Here is a 17,466-nt window from a genome sequence, read left to right on the forward strand (position 1 = left end):
TAGGGAATCGCAAATTCTGAAAATTAAGAAATCCTAAAAAAATTTAGGATTTCTTGATGCAAAGGATTTTGCTATTCCTAAATTGCGATTTCTTAATTTTCGCAATTTAGGAAATGCAAATTCCTACAATGATGCATGTGCCCCTATATTTATGCCAGACAATATTTAGATACAGAATCCTCTGACAGAAAATCTATTTGTGAATAAGAGTAGGTTCTCAGGGTCAAATGCCAAGAAAGGAAATGTTCTTCCTAAGAAATTGGGTTGTTGGTTGACTGTGGTGTGAGCCCTGGTCAAGCAGAAACCACACTCCTTGTAGGGGTGAGTCACAAGCCAACCCTAAATTAACCTGTGTTGAACCCCAGAGGGAGAACTTGCACATTGGCGCTCATCATCAATGGCAGAGTTCTCAAAGCATTTAAACAAGGTCCAGCACACAGCAAAAACACAGGAGGCAGAGGCAAAAATGCAGGGGAAACCATGCAAAGGATGCCAGGTCTAACAAATATTTTACTCTTTCCAGATAAACCAAAATAGGACTCTGAACATCCAGAGAATGAAGACTAACAACATCAGGAGACTGAGGCACTGGACAGACAGTGGGCAAAATAACTTGCTGCTGTAAATGCAAAGAGGAATTGACTTTGGAAACTAACCCCGCCCTGGCCTCAGAACCACCCTATCCTCAAAGATCCTTAAGAAAGGGCCTTGCCACCCGGAAACAAATAAAACGTTATTGTGCGTGATGAATAGGTAGGTGCAAGTAAGAGTCCTGCAAATCGATCGGTGCCAGGAAGTCCTGAACAGAAATCAGAGGAAGTATGACCTGCAGTGTTACCATGAGGAAATTAACAGTCTTAATCCATTGATTGAGTCTCTTTAAATCAAGTACAGGATGATGGTCCTCTGAGACTTTCTGCACCAAAAAGAGGATGAATACACCCTCTGACAATGCTCGTCCTGGGGAGCAGGGAGTATTGCCTTTTTGAGAAGCAAGGTTAAATCCCATCCCACAAGGCCCTCCTCTGGACAGGATCTCTGGGGACGGGAGTAGGGATGCACTCCGAGTCTGGAGGCAGAGAGTTGAACTCTTTGCAGTACCTGTTCTAAATGATGTTGAATACCCATTGATCCATGATAGAGATATTACACTTAGGTAAAAAACCTTGAGCCTTCCTCCCACCAAGACCAAGGCCAGAGGACTGGAATGGTCGGAGCCCTGTGTTGAGGAGCCTGCCTTATTGGATCCTTCTTGCAACCTCCCCGCTTTAAGGGGTTGGTATTTATAACGCTTTGCCGAATAAGACTTGGAGTCTTTCTTGGGATAATCCCTGGAATCCCTATCCCAGGGTCTGAAAGGCTTCCCAGCAGATGATTTGTGCGACTAGGAATTTTTTCACTGAAGTGATTCTTGCCCTCAAAAGGTCGTTTCAGAAAAGATGCCTTTTCCGTGAAGTCCGCTTTTTAATCCCGGAGCCACAGATTCCGAGGAGCCATCACCACTGAACTAGAAGCGACTGAAGATATCCGAGGAAATATCAGTTAACGGTATTGACGGCTGCTTCATTTGTACCAGGCTGACTGAAACACCTACACCCTCCTGAGTAGCCTCCACAAGAGTCAAAAGCCTTTACCATGGATTGCAAAGTTAGAGCCATATATGGCGCTGCACACAAGACCAAATAATCCGCCCTCAGTCCTGGAATTGATCTGACTCCTTCCAACCCATGAAAATAGATTCCTTAATCTTAGGGTGAAAAGGAAGAGTCACTGGAGTAGGTTTACTAATATTGAGGGAAGAGTCCTCCAGCAATGAACTTCCCTCCAGAGGTACTGGGTTTATCCAGCAAAGAGTCACTATCTGTATCAGATTGTACATCCAAAGGCTTTCTCTTTTTGGGATGAGAAGGTTTGGTAGCTACGCCCTTGCCACCGCCTCATCAATCATAGCTTGTACTTGTACCTCTGTTAAACCCTCCTGAGCCTCAGGAGGGAGACTGCCATGCTGCACAGATACTTCTTCCTCCTCACTATCAGGAGAGGGAGAAGAAGAGCTTTGTCGCTTCTCACATCGCTTTCCTCCCACTACAAGACGTGGAATACAATATAATCAGCCTTTTAGATGAGATCTTTATACCAGCCTAATTTGAAACCCCTCCAATAGAGCAACAGGACAGATTGGAGGACCAATCCACAAAACCATAGCATTGCTATAAAATAATAAGAATGCCTCTCTCAACTGGAATTTTGCCGTAGTAGCAATAGAAAAGCATCGCTGTGCCCAGCTACCTACCAGCAATCGCTTCCCTGGAGAGGTATCACTCTCTCCCCCAGGAAATCCACCTAAGTGCAGACGTCCTGAAGAAATCATTGTACTTCCTAACCAGGAAGCGCCCCAGAGTGGACAAACCGCTTCAAACTACTTGGGAGATCACTGCTCCCGCTTCGGTGGCTTACTGTAGAATGTTGTTTTCCCCCTTGGCCCCGACCAATGCAGAGTCTCCCTGGTGGGTGATCCTGTGCTGCACTGTGCTGGAGCGAGTGTGCTGCATCCAGCCATGAGAGACTTCAAGAAGAAACAGGCGGTAAGTATGGGCATTTTATACTGGGGAAAGGATGCAGAGGGAGGTGCAGGCCCTCATTATGTAATGGATCCATGCGAGAGAGACAAAAGGGGTAAGGGATAAAAACACTGGCCCAGTGCTTAATTTGAGCAGGTGGTTTCTGGGTTGAGCTCTGGCATTAAATTGTCAGCATCGGCTCTAGTGGCAGTCTGCCACTTGGTAGTGCTGTCTGAGATGTGCGCAACAGCCATGCTTAATAAGTCAAATTAGATTGAAAATGAATAATACCAGCCTCTCATGCCATTAATAAAGCTTTGTGTGGCTTGAAATTGTCTGAATTGTCACACTTGTAGGAGTGCGATGGTTAGGTGTTATGTTAGTACTGTCATACCCGATGATTGTCCTCGGTGTGGCAATGCTGAGGCGGATTGCCTCCATTCACCATGGGGGTGTACTGGGGTAAATCAATTCTGGGCTCAGGTAGTGGAGAGTGTGCAGAGGGGCACGGGCCTTCCTGTGGAGATGCCACCACTCCAGGTTTACTGGGACACATTAAGAAACCCAAAAAGGACAAGATAGCTTACAAACTCTTGCAACTACTTTCAGTGCTGGCAAGGAGTAGGGTTGCAAAAACGTGGATGGGAAGCGCGCCCCTGATGTGGATGCGTGGATCAGGGATGCGATTGAGTGGACACTGGTGGAAGAAGCCCATCTGAAAGCCAGCCGAAGGGATGAGAAACTGGGAGAGGACGCAGGACGTGGAGGGAGCTGGGTGGCGCGTGCTTGAACTCAGTATCAAATGCGAGGGATCAGTATGAGTCAGAGGTCAGTGGGGGCACGGCCGAGGGGGGGACGGAATGATATACTCAATAATATACAGACAGGCTCTTTGACATATGATCATTTGTTTTGCCATAAGTTGGTATGTCCTGCTCGTATCTCTGTACTCTGCTGTAAATTTCAACTGTCTGCTCCGGCCGAAACTGCACCCCTGCTGAGACTTTATTAAATAGATAAATAAAGGTTATAAAAATAGATGTTGGTACTGTCATTGGCAGTGCTGGCAGGAGCAATGCTTGGTGCAGACTGCAGTGGCCTTCCAAGAAAGCCCTGCACTTATTTTTTTTTTTACAAATTAAGCACTGCACTGGACCTGATAGCAGCTGGAAAGACCGAGCAACAAAGAAAGGAAAATGCAAAGGCAGAGAAAGAAACACTATTAGACGATGAATAAGATGCAAACCCTGCCAGGTGCAACTAGAAGTAGACAGACCATTGGATGGTTTCATGGTGACCCCCTGCACCGCGCCTTCCCCCACACACTGGAGAAAGGACAGGGACGCAAACAAGGTTTGGACAAATTGAGCAGCATACGGGAAAGGACGTAGTGTGAGATGCCCTGGGATGTGAAATGGGAGACACAAGAAGCAGTGAAAATTAGGGTCAAACGGCAGCAGGGCAGCAGGGAGTGAGACGAATAATGTCAGCTGGAAAGGAGGACATATTCAGAAAAGAACAGACAGGACAGGATTCCCTGAGCGTAAGTGAAACAGAGGTGTGGAGTGAATGATAGAAGCAGAGTAGGGGGAATAAACAGGGTCAGTGATTCGTGGACGCCCGCGCTCGGTGATTTAAAGATGGACATAACATGGACATCCGCAGAAATGTTTCCACGGGGGGGGGGGCACATTTTTAACTTCATCACTCGCCTTCCAGGGGGGGGGGACATTTTAACTTCCTCACTCGCCTTCAAGGAACGTTTAATGCAGACGGCCCATTGTCATTCTTTATGTGATGATCAGCAGCAGAGAGAATGACAATGGGCCCGTCCACAGTCTGCTCGAGGTCGGGGAGGGGCTGCTGCAGCCTCTAGAGTTCAAAGAGAAGTGCGAGAGGCCCCAAGTGAGAGAACATTTAAACTCCTGGGGCTTCTCGCAGGGGAACAACCTGCTGTAATCTTGAACATTACAGACCAAAAGGAATGGGACTGGCGATCCTGGAGGGGGCAAGCGCCCCCCCTTGCCCTCCCCTGCGGACGCCCATGGACATGACCACTTTTAATCAGACCTGGCTTTCAGTAGAGTCACAGGAGCACAATGTGTATTAAAGTGCTCGCACCACAGTACGGAAATAGCTTCCATTCCCATACCGTGCTCTCTCCTCTGTGCGAGGCCTCATAACATCCTGATTTCATTTCCCAGGTAACACAGAAACGTACTGATAAATATGGAGCAGTTTATAAATAAGTAATGTACCCGTCGCGGCACTAAACATGACTGCATTCCCCAGCGCACCTTAAACCCTACTAGCACGGCAAATTTAATTTAAAAAAAGCCCTTCCTTTGTTTACTAAGTGTCAGAAAAACATATTGAAAGTTGCAAATAAGCCCATAAAAGATTGATGCAGCAGTTAAAATATGCAAGTCACATTAACGCTGCTCTTCACAATGCAATCTGCGTGGAAGTGACACATTTCTGACAAATTGAATCTAAGAGTGCTTGAATAGATTTAGTTCATTAATTGCAATATGATGTAATCAGAAAGAAGCCGGTACTTCCATGTAGATTAAGTAAGTTACTTTATTTAGGTTAAGATTTTAGATAAGAAGATAAAACGATAACCCCATCAGGAGCAGCTGTCCTGCTGCTCAGCCCTCACCCAACTGACATTCCCCAACCTCTAACATTCCATTCACGCAACATTCCACATTACATGCATTCTAACTGAGCAGCAGGAAGACCTAAGATACAACACAATACTGTGTCACTTTCTCAAGTTTCAGTGGGAAGCACTGCTGGGTGTTTCTGTCCATCGCAGAATGAATGAGGCCTAAATAAAGAATTGCCTTTACCTGGTGCCATATGCCAAGGCGGAGTCATACTTTAAAAGGTGAATGCCAACCTACTAGCTGTGCCAATGCTTGTTTGCATTGGTGCTCCCACGTCATAATGCATGGCTGCACATATCGTGACGCATATGTTTGCAATGGTAAGAAAAACATTTCAAAGTAGCTGCTATGTGTGTTTATGTATGCATTGCAGCCCTTGTGAACGCATGTTGTGCCACACTGATGCCATTTTAGCTTTTTGTTTTACTTAAACGTTCCCCATGGCGCAGTAGCCCGCACTGCACACCCCCCAGTCGGTTGGTAACACTCTGCATCTCCCAGGCCCTTGAAAAAAAATCTGAAGGGAGATGGGCGAGAGCACATCGGGGTGGGACGTGGATGGGTGGGGAAGCACTGTGATGTCACAGAGGAGTGTGGGCGGGGCAGCCGTACACCGAGTGTGTGTCAGAATGACAGAGATGTTCACATCCAGCAATACCATTGGCTGCTTCCCAGGCTGATAGACAGCTCTGTGAATTGAAATAAGTTCCAGGACTCCGGGCAACTGACCAGCGTTGCCCAAAGCGCTAGAACAGAACGGAGGAGTGGAACAAGAACAAGAGAAGGCAATCCCTCGTGCTGGGCACAGCACGAGGGAAGGTATATACTACATGAATCCACGCATAAAGCCAGCTGAACGATAGTACCCAATAGCGGAATTGGGCTGCCTGTATTCCCCTTTTGTATATATGTATGTATATGTCTTTAACCATATGTTTTATGATGACAGTAGCTTTCACCACTGTAATCAATCAATCAATCATCGCATTTATATAGCGCGCTACTCACCCAGAGGGTCTCAAGGCGCTGGGGGAGGGGGGTCCGCTACTGCTCGAACAGCCAGGTCTTGAGTTGCTTCCTGAAGGCGAGGTGGTCCTGGGTCAGGCGGAGGTGGGTGGGGAGGGAGTTCCATGTCTTGGCGGCGAAGTAGGAGAAGGACAGTCCCCCTGTGGTGGCTCTTCGGATGCGGGGGACGGCGGCGAGGGCGTGGCCGGTCGATCGAAGCAGGCGTTTGGGAGCGTAGAAGTTGAGGCGGCTGTTGAGGTATCCTGGGCCTTGGTTGTGTAGGGCTTTGTGTGCGTGGGTGAGGAGAAGGAGGGTGATTCTCTTGTTGACCGGGAGCCAGTGCAGGTCTCTCAGGTGTCCGGAGATGTGGCTGCGACGGGGGATGTCCAGGATGAGACGTGCTGAGGCGTTCTGGATCAGCTGGAGTCTCTTCTGGAGTATGGCGGTGGTTCCGGCGTAGAGGGAGTTGCCGTAGTCCAGACGGCTGGTGATGAGGGCCTGGGTGACCGTCTTCCTGGTCTCGGTGGGGATCCACCGGAAGATCTTACGTAGCATGCGCAGGATGTTGAAGCACGACGAGGAGACGGCGTTGACTTGTCTGGTCATGGAGAAGGAGGAGTCCAGGATGAAGCCCAGGTTGCGTGCATGGTCTGTAGGTTCGGGTGCGCTGCCTAGGGCGGGGGGCCACCAGGAGTCGTCCCAGGCGGCGGGTGAGGATCCCAGGATGAGGACTTCCGTCTTGTCTGAGTTCAGTTTCAGGCGGCTGTTCTTCATCCATTCGGCTACCTCTTTCATCCCTTCGTGAAGGTTGGCTCTGGCGGTGGCGGGGTCGTTGGTGAGGGAGAGGATCAGTTGGGTGTCGTCGGCGTAGGAGATGATGTTGAGGTTGTGCTGGCGTGCGATGTCTGCGAGGGGGCTCATGTAGACGTTGAAGAGGGTTGGACTGAGCGAGGAGCCTTGAGGAACGCCGCAGATGACTTCGGTGGCTTCAGATCTGAACGGAGGGAGGCGGACTCTCTGTGTCCTTCCGGCGAGGAAGGAGGTGATCCACTCCAGTGCCTTCTCCTGGACTCCGACGTTGCTGAGGCGTTGTACTAGGGTACGGTGGCAGACAGTGTCGAAGGCCGCGGAGAGGTCGAGGAGGATGAGGGCCGCTGTTTCTCCGTTGTCGAGCAGCGCTCGGATGTCATTGGTGGCTGCAATCAGGGCGGTCTCGGTGCTGTGGTTGGCCCGGAAGCCAGACTGCAAGGGGTCGAGGGATCCGTTCGTCTCGAGGAAGGTGGCCAGCTGCTTGTTGACGGTCTTCTCGATGATCAATCGATGATCAATGTATACTTGTGTGTCATACACCGCGTGATGCTTCACGCGGCGTATGACCGGTCTCAGCTCGTGATTTCCGCGAGCCACTTCTCGTGATTAAAACTGTATAAACATGTTATTGTATGAATGTCCTGTCACCCGTGCATGGACGCCTGGTCTACGGTTTGCCATTGTAACCGTTGGCTTGCCGCTGACCGGACGCTCCGTGATCGGGTGGAGTTTGACTTATGGAATAAACTTCCCAATTTGATACTCAGAAGTCTTCCTGCTTCATTTACCACAACCACTCATCTCAAGCTGTCAGTTTGTGAGAGCTAAAAAGCCTAAGTAAAAAAACAGGAAAAGCCCCGTCCTCAGCCAATTCCAAAACCGGCTAACACCGGCATTTATGCTAAATAAAATATAGATGTAGAGTATACACATTGTGTAGATTGGCACTTCTTTTTTTGTCCTCTTCCTTTCAATGTTAATATTTTTGCATACCTTCAACTATGCAAATCTTTAGAACTTCAGTTCCTAGGTATTTCACCAAAGAGGCAACGACCAAGCATAATACTTGTGTTTTTAATTTAGAAAACACGAGGAAATGTGTTTTAGAAAGATGACTTGGAGGCAACGTTCCGACCTTCTCAGACTCTAATTGAAGTAGAGATCACACTTTCATATCCTGAGCCTCCGTTCAGAATCACCAAAGGCACCATAAAGATGTGCAATCCCCTCCCACCCTGCCCCTCCCCCCACACCCTAAACAGTGGACCCGATAAGCCTGCTGGTTCTTACGCTATTTAAGTCTCTGATTCTGCATGTCATATTCTCAGTACTGAATGATAACAAAGATGACAGTCAACACCTATAACAAGATGTGCTTCCATCTATCATGCACCCATTAAGGAGCTTTTGTTTGCACCTCCATCCACCGAAACACACAAGGAGCAGGTAAACAAAATCCACCACAAGTTAAAAACCCTTTGAGGTTACAATCAGTTCACACGAGCACAACTTGAAAGCGAATGGAAAGCATCAAAAGCACAGAAACAACCCTTAACTGAATGAAATTACATTTACCTATTTATCTATTGGTGGAGGTTACTGTTCCCGCAGAGTCTGTGTCAGATTGGCTCACAGCACACTTCAGCCAATGCATAGTCTATGGCAGATTGGCTCACAGCACACTTCAGCCAATGCATAGTCTATGGCAGATTGGCTCACAGCACACTTCAGCACATTGTGCTCAAAGCACTAAAGATTGGCCCCACAAAGCTCTTCTGTCCCCGCATCCGTGGTGATATATTGCGCCACCTTTGCTAACCGGATATGTATGTGACAGTAGAAGTGCAATCAGTTCCCTTTCAACCTATAAATGATGAGTGATGCTGGTTGCATCATGTAGGCTGCCCAAGTGTATCTGAGATGTTTGTTGGAGGGCACTTCCAATTGAGGTGCTTCTGGAAATGTAGCGCTTGATGTCGCTCATGTTTACCATCTTAGGTGGGTGGCTCCATGCAGGGGAGGTATGCCTCTCCTGGGTATCACTTCATGCCGACATTTATGATGATTGTTAGGAATAACTGAGTCACTGCATACTTGCCCCAACACTCATTTGAAGAGGGAATAAAGGCCAGGAGCAGCTTTGCTGTGAAATTCGAGCTGTTCACCTTTAATAAATTCTATTATGGTTCTCACTTTTACTAAAAAATAGTAGAAACCTAGTCAGGTCCAACTTCTGGGTTAACATTAAACTTCCAGTTTTGGGTTAGAAATGGGGAGTGAACGTGGTTGCATAGTATACGCTGCCGATCCCTCTGTAGCGTGCATGTTGGATCCCACAATGAATTTAGGTAATTATCAGATTTCTCATATTCATAATTACTGCCATTCAAAATGAGTGACTCCAACTAGGGTATTTAATCGTATTGTTATACTTGCCCTAGTGGTGCTTAAAGATGACAAGCGACAATTGTGAATAGTTTTGCGTCTTTGAATCAATATAGGCGTATTTTAAACATGGCGCACCACTTAGCGGAGGGCACAGGATGAAACAGGTTTACGTCATACTGTATGTCATCTGGCAGGGCAGGGAGTTTAAAGCTAACGCAGAGTGTTCGCGTTTCCTGATCACTATGTAACGCAGATTTTTCCAAGATGATTTAAAATATTTCCACACGTCATTGTATGATAACTCATGGCCTGAATATAATTTTTTGTTGGGAATCACACGATATGGAAAGATTATTTATGGCAGTCATTAGTTTTAACATACTTAATATTCGTAGATGTAATTCATTTACAACTTAAGGCAACAGGATACTTTTGAGTGATCCTGGGTGCTCCCTGTAGGTGATAGAGGATTTACATTGGGCCCTGCATGATTGTATGATGCATTGTCTTTTTTATGATTTGTATCTATGATAAAGAGAGATGGTGATTGGTAATCGCTTAACAGTGAGTTGAGACACTTTAATATGGCGCTCACATCCACCATAATAAGATACACACATTGGTCTTGCTAATTTGGATAAGGTGATGGCTTGGATGTATGAAACATATATTTTGTATAGATGCTGGTAAACTGAGAGTTCGTGACAAACCTTGATTACAGCTGAATATTTTATGTATGGGTAGATTTGACAATAAGTAGGGCGATAATACATACACATATGAATTAAAATGATGTAATAAAAGTACTAACGTGTGCCCTTTTATCTAGTGTAGATAATATAAAGCAGGAGCATTTAAAATACAAGGTTCAAGTGGGTGTGCACCTCGAAAGACTTGATTGAAGAAGCCATAAAAGTGATAAGGAACTGTGTCATACGAGATAATACGAGGGAATTAAATATGATCTTCAAAGAAAGCAAACAGGCACTAATTGACATATATAGCAAAAGAGTATGGGTTATTGCTTTAGATTTTTTTTTAAATCTAAAAAATTTGTATGTAGTCATTATATAGAACGAGCTATAGATTATAAAATTCATGATGCTTGTTACATGGTGTGTTAAGTCTCCCTTTATATACTAGGGACAGATCTGGCCTGCTCTTCTTGGTCAGTGTCCCGGCATGTAGGGCTAGGCACTCTCCTTCCATGTGGGAGCAGACAAATGTGTCCTAAGTTTGCAGATAGGCTTTTAGGCTCTTGGCAGATGCTCGGCTTCTCCAGAAGTGATGCAGAAACCAAGGGATGTCCCTTCACCTACAGGAAACTGGCTGAGAGACAGACACCAGCCCTGGTTGTATAGCAGCTCTTCGACTACTCTTTAGAGCACTCAGGGGCATATTATCAAGGGGGTTTATCTCCGCTTTTTTGGATTTAAAAGCCAAGAAAGCGGAGATAAAATTATCTCCCTATTACCTAGCTGTCGCCAACACCAGTTAGCGACAGCTAGTAGGAGATAGCGACCATCTTGGGCCCCGCTTTGCATGTCAGTGATATTTATCACTAGTGACATGGAAAGTGGGCGTGCCAAGATGTTAGCGACTGGAAACAGTCGCTAACATCGCTATCTCCTATTACCAACTTTTGGAGATATTCGCGCTAAGCGTGAATATCTCCAAAAGCTAACACCTGCCCTGAGCAGTTCTTAGCCATGTTATCCAATGGGAGGTGGATAACATGGCTAAGAGCATTAGCTCGGTAATGCATGAATATCGCTGACTTTTCAGCGATATTCATGCATTGCGGCTGATTTTTATCGCATTTGCGATAAACCTTGGTAATACCAAGGTGTATCTGCGATAAAAATCGCTGCAGCTCAGCGGTAAATTTTTGTCTCTAACCAAGCAATAGCGATAATTATCGCTATTGCTTGGTAATATGCCCCTCAATTCCTTGGTCAAGAAGAACTTTGAACTGGAGCAAAGTTTGGTAAATTGATTCCCACTTTTATACTCATTTTTCACAGCCAATATGTAAAATTATGGAACAGGTTTGAGGTGGTTCCCTTTCAAATTTAATTTTCTGGCATTAGTACAAACCGGTCCTCGGAAGCTTGTTTCCGGTCCAGGGAAGGCATGGCTTGGCAGTTCGGGCTGGACTGTTCCCATGAGGCACAGGGTCAGACGGATTTGCATATGGCCATGTCTGAACTGGGGTGGTGTGGAGTGCAAAAAAACGATGGATTTAGGCCCAGATCTCTGTACTGGGGTGAATGTATGATATTGTTCTGCATTCTGTCCATCAACTGTGGATTTTGCAAATTTGCAGCCTTTGTACAAGGGGGTGGCAATCACAACAGGTAGTGATGATGCAGGCTCTAAGCAGGAGTATCCAAAAGAAGAGCACAATGAGTGTAAGTTCTCCTGCACCTGGTTGTTATCAACCTTCCAAAAGTGTTATCAGGGAGTCATGAAAAGGCATAACACCTTTAGCAACAGAACCTGAGGACTTCGCCTCTCCCCAATCACCCACCAAGTGGCAGTGTTCAGGAAGGATTAATAAGCACCCCCTTGCTAAATGGACCTCATGGATTTTCTGAAGGTAGCCCTGTATCCATTCTTCCTCACTACAGTGCTTGAGTCTCCACCTTCCAGTCTCAAGAAATCAGGCAATACACTTCCACCGTCTAGAAGCTGCACCCACTCTCCATTTTGTGCCATGTTGAAACCAATGGACATTCAAAAAATGGATCCTACTGGGCAAATGTTTACATTTACACTACTAATGGGGACCCGCTATGACACATGTGCCATGCATCCACTGTGCACACATGCATTCGACATGACATGACAGTGTAAAGGTCCGATTATCACGTCCTAGTGAAGCTTTACACAAGTGATAAGATGGGCCGCTCTCTTCTCGGTAAGGCAGAAAGAGCTCTGTCCAGAACTGCAAATCCTCAAAAAGTGGTACACTGTCACCACCCCAATGTAACTTTAACCCAACATTGAGAGTAATCCTGTGTAGCTAAGGTGGGTATGCTTAGTCACTGAAAAGAGTATGGGACTTGTGTTTGCCATGGACAGGCCTAGGTCTCAGCCCACACAGTAGATTAGCATGCTGGCTGGGCCAATTAAAATATCAGGATACCAGATTCACGTGCAGTTGGGCGTTCCCGTATACCATGCCATGGTCATTCCTGTTAGAAAGGATTGTCATTTCACAAGCTGGCAAAGAGATACATTGAGAGTGAGATTACTCTCCTAAACTCTACATGTCACAATGATTTTTATTTAACTGACACCTGCGTTTACACCACACTTGACAGTCTTCCAAGAGTGTACTCAGAAAAGCTAGAACCATGTCAACCTCCTGTAAGCTTTGCAAATAAGTAGAGTATGTTTGTCCAAGTATGGAATTACACTAATAATGGCCATGTATATAACAGTCAATACTAACTGCATTTTTTAGTAACTTAATAATAAGTACAACATCCCAACTCTTACAAATCCATTTCAGAAACCTTAGAAGAATAAAATATTCAGTCAAAACCTTCATGGTTTCGAATGTATGTCTTGCAGCTTAGATGGCCCTGTTCGAAACTGGTGCATAGTGCTTGGAGTTGTTTGCCGGCTTTCGTGCGTGGGATTTACTAGTTACAGAAGCACCTCCACAACAAACACATTGTACCTTCTAAGCTTGTTTATCTAGAATACAAACCATAAATCTGTACATTGCCCGTAATGCTCTGCTGTGGTCACACTAACCTATTTTATGATGACTCTTCCCTGTGACCAATGATTGCACAGATCTCTGTCCACCTAGGACACTTTGAGAGTTGTACCCTGGCATCTGCCAGTCCCACATAGATGTCTATGGCAGGTGCCTTACCTTCCTCAGCTACCTTAAAACTTGTCTATTTGTGATAAGTACGGTAAGCCAGAACCACATTTTGCCTGATAATTTCTCTAGGAGTAGTCTGTAAAAATAAGGACTATGCACTGATAGATCATAGGCTGAGAGTAATTGCTTCTGTTCCTCATGATCTTGCTGAGTCAGTCTTCCTTCTGCCCCCAGCACCCCAGTTTTACAAATACCTACAGCACATCCTTTCCATTTCCAGCACTGCAATAGGTTGAGCCTCCAAATTAAAGCAACATTCAAAGGTACAGGGAAATGCACATCACTTCCCTCCTGTGATACTGGCCACTGAGGCGAATGACAGAGTTGTATAGGTTGCACAGATGCATTTTTAGCATAACACTGATGATGTCATGCTACACAGTGAAGATAAGCGATTCAAAGAAAGCAACCACTGGGCAGGTTTTTCATAGTCCAGGCACACTGATTTCACATTAAATTATATTTATTTGAAGACTATAAGTGGGCGTTGTCTAAAGACCTCGAAGTAACATTTTTAAATGAAATCAGTGAAAGAATGACTTTAAGGTGGTTTCATACTATGTTTAAATCTTTTGAGATCTCAAGGCATATGGTTTATTTGCCTTGATCGAAAACTCTATGCAATAAACACTCCTCTGGTCCAGCAGAGCTGAAGAGTCCATGCGTGTCACTAAAAGATTGTGCACTTAATGATCTACTCCATTAAGTGATTGATGACTACCAAAGAAGCCAGTAACTGACCTAAGAACATGATAGAATGGCGATCTCATTCCTATGAGGATGAAGAACTGACCATGTGAGACGCATATTACAAACAAGCATAGAGAACTTCAAAATTAAGGGCGCTATTTAGAGTTTGGTGGACAGGGTGCTCCATCAAAACATGGTTGATACCCCAACTCCATATTAAAAGTGCCAAAGGTTATAGTGCATTTGTAATTCCAAATTTGTGATGGAGTATGCGGTCTGCTAAACTCTAAGTAAGGCCCTATATGTCTTTGCGTAGGTTTCCTCTAAGGCTTTCTCGTCATGTTGTTAGCTTTCAGAGCCATTGGTTCCAGCGGCCACTTAATTATTTACTCCGGTAACCGCTGCTGAACCGTAGTCTGATTGTCTGTCTGTCTATCTATCTATCCATCCATGCTGCCAATTATTATTTGTCATCAGACTGACTGTACGAGTTGGTTAAGCCACCGTCACAGCTCTTTCATCAGACAAAGGCAATACTACTGTGGTGTGCTGCTGCCTCCAGCAGAGGTGACTTTATGCCTCTTCAGTTCTTCTTGTTAAACGCCCTAAAAAAGACTACTGTTTGCAAGCCGATTCCTTCCCAGCGGCCTGAGTGTACTGATTACAGGCTGTGTAATGCAGCGTGCTGTGCAGTGCGCATTACCTTCAGCTCGTCCGTCTCGATGAAGCCGCTGTGGTCGGTGTCATACCTCCGCCATGTCTACAAGAAACAAGTGAGAGAGGCGTCAGGCACACCACACTCCCGCACAGCTCCCCAGCCCCCCTTAGTCCAATGTGCCACATGAAATAAACTCGCAGCCTGTACCTGCATGAATTCTTCACTCGATTTCAGCTGCTGTCGGAAGAACAGCAGAAAGTTCTCTTCTGTGGGCAGGATCTGAGCGAGCTGAAACATAGAAAAGAAGCGACATTTTAGGAACACGCTTGTCATTTCCAAAGGAGGCAGCCTTACTTTCAGACACCAAAGGCAGGGTGGCACAGAGGGGCTTATTCACTAGTTTTTGATGCAGGGCAGCGCAGCAAGTAATGGAGGCATTCCATGGGCATTGTGGTGGGGTTTCCTTGGCAACACCAATGGATTTTAACGTTGCTCCAGATTTACAAGATCATGTAAGCCTGGGGAACCGCCAAATCCTTACACCTCCTGAGGTGAGGTGCAACGAGTAGAAATATCTATAATTCTCCTCGTTTTTCCTCTTTCTATGAGTGCAGCATTCTGACGCACACATAGAAAGAGGAAAATGCCTCTTAAGATTGTTTTTGAGCATGAGGACACCCCTTTCTGCACAAAAACAATCCTGCTGACAACACAGGCACCCTTAGTGCAAGGGTTTCTGGGGTGACGCTAGGCAATCGAAATGACGCCAGCGCAAAAAGAAAGGACAGGAATGCACCGTATTGCATAAAAATGTTGCTTTCCTGCCCTTTCACTTTGCCGTAGGCCTGCGCGGCGAGATGGCTTGCCGTGCTGCCCTATGCTAAATCCCCGTAAATAAGGGCCTTGGATTGCCTGACTGGTGCAAAATGTTAATACAATGTGCAAACATTGGTGCCACATTGTACCTGCACCTATGCAATCGAAGTAATCTGGGGGTGACGGGCAAATTGCATCTGATCGAATGCAATCTATGTAATCCTGCCACTAGATGGATTAGTAAGGAGGAAGCAAATGTCATGCATATACATTTTACACACTTGTATCTGGTTATGAGTATTTGTTTTCCGCAACATTTGACTGAAGGCATTTTTGCTATTTCTACCTATGTAATTACAATAATGGCATGTATTTTATGTTTGCATGTTCTATGGAACAATCTTTCAAAATGAACATATTGATTGATAGGACTGATGATGCGTCTTGTTTTTATGTCGGCTCCTTTTTGAGAGCCGCTGTGCAATCATGTAGCGCAATGCACTTTGAATAATGTTTTATTCTTTTATTCCCGGTATATATGGATATGCATGAGTTTTATCATATTTAGGGTTATTTTTTATGAGATCTGCTGTTATGTTGACTAAAATTGCACCTTGATAATATTCTTATGTTTTTACATTTTTTCTTTTTCATGCTTGGCTCTCTGCACTTTTATGGTTTCTTTTGCATCCGAAAAACTTAATATCATAAATTGAAATCAGTAGCAAAATAAATATAAAAAATACTGCACGAGTGTGGGTGGAATGTGGCAGCAGTATTTTATACAGACTTTACTCCTAATGTATTTTAACTCCAACATTTGAACATCCTGACAACCACAAAACAACATTTGCATCAAGTGACAATTGTAAAAACTATATTTTGCATTAATAAATCAGTTGAAAATTCCGTGCAAAGGTGCACTTTGCCACTGCGATCCATGTGATCTAGTTGAAGGTTTCATTTTTAAATATCTTTATTCCAACTAAAAATGTATTTTTGTAGGTAGAATACCTTTCTGGCCTCTGCTGTCATTCTTTTCTATCTATTTACATGTGCTCGGTTTTAGATTTGTCATTTTTTTTCTTTTAAGGGTCTTTTCTCCGAATGATGGCTGCCAAGGAACATCTACGCGGCTCTCATTTCTTTCGCGTAAACCCCTCGAGGAAGCCATTATAAACACTGTCAGCACAGTAAGTGAGCGAGACATCCACTCTGGCCTCTCTAATAGAATCCTTGATTGTACCTTCCCAGACAGGTCAGCGTACCAGCACTAAAGAGACAAATAACGCACGTCATCAGCTTCATACGATTGGTTCTGCAATAAAATCGGAACACCGAAAATGTGACTTGGTACTTCAGCCGCAGTGCTCGGACACTACAGGACATTCTCTCAGTAGATGTCGCATCTACTGACCCACGCGCCATTATAAAACTGTGGTGTTCATTTTCTAATTCTGCAGTCTTGTCAATCACTCAATCAATCAGCAGATTTGTATAGCGCGCTACTCACCCACGAGGGTCTCAAGGCGCTGGGGGGAGGGGGGAGTCGCTACTGCTCGAACAGCCAGGTCTTGAGTTGTTTCCTGAAGGAGAGATGGTCGTGGGTTAGCCGTAGGTGGGTGGGGAGGGAGTTCCAAGTCTTGGCCGCCAGGTAGGAGAAGGATCTTCCTCCGGCGGTGGTTCTGCGAAGGTACGGTGGCGAGGGCGAGGCTGGCGGATCGGAGCTGGCGGGTGGGTGTGTAGAATGTGAGGTGTCTGGTGAGGTATTTGGGGCCCATGTTGTGGAGAGCCTTGGGTGCGTGGATAAGGAGTCTGAACGTGATTCTCTTGCTGACGGGTAGACAGTGCAGGTCTCTCAGATGGGCAGAGATGTGGCTGTGACGGGGGATGTCCAGGATGAGTTGTGCAGAAGCGTTCTGTATGCGCTGGAGTCTTTTCTGGAGTTTGGCTGTGGTTCCTGCA

The 17,466-nt window shown here is 45.6% G+C and overlaps 1 protein-coding gene across 1 annotated transcript in view; it reads right to left on the bottom strand.

Moving 5' to 3' along the window:
* The window catches only part of CALB1 (calbindin 1), a 160,307-nt gene that overhangs the window by 45,139 nt on the left and 97,702 nt on the right, over positions 1-17,466 (bottom strand). Inside the window, exons 4-5 of the mRNA XM_086965978.1 lie at positions 14,893-14,973; positions 14,731-14,787 (exon numbers count right to left, since the gene is read on the bottom strand). Coding sequence (XP_086822104.1) covers positions 14,731-14,787; positions 14,893-14,973 — 138 coding nt within the window. The remainder of the gene's footprint in view (positions 1-14,730; positions 14,788-14,892; positions 14,974-17,466) is intronic.

The sequence above is a fragment of the Lissotriton vulgaris genome, chromosome 4_1, assembly GCF_964263255.1.
Source record: "Lissotriton vulgaris chromosome 4_1, aLisVul1.2, whole genome shotgun sequence".
Classification (NCBI taxonomy): Eukaryota; Metazoa; Chordata; class Amphibia; order Caudata; family Salamandridae; genus Lissotriton; species Lissotriton vulgaris.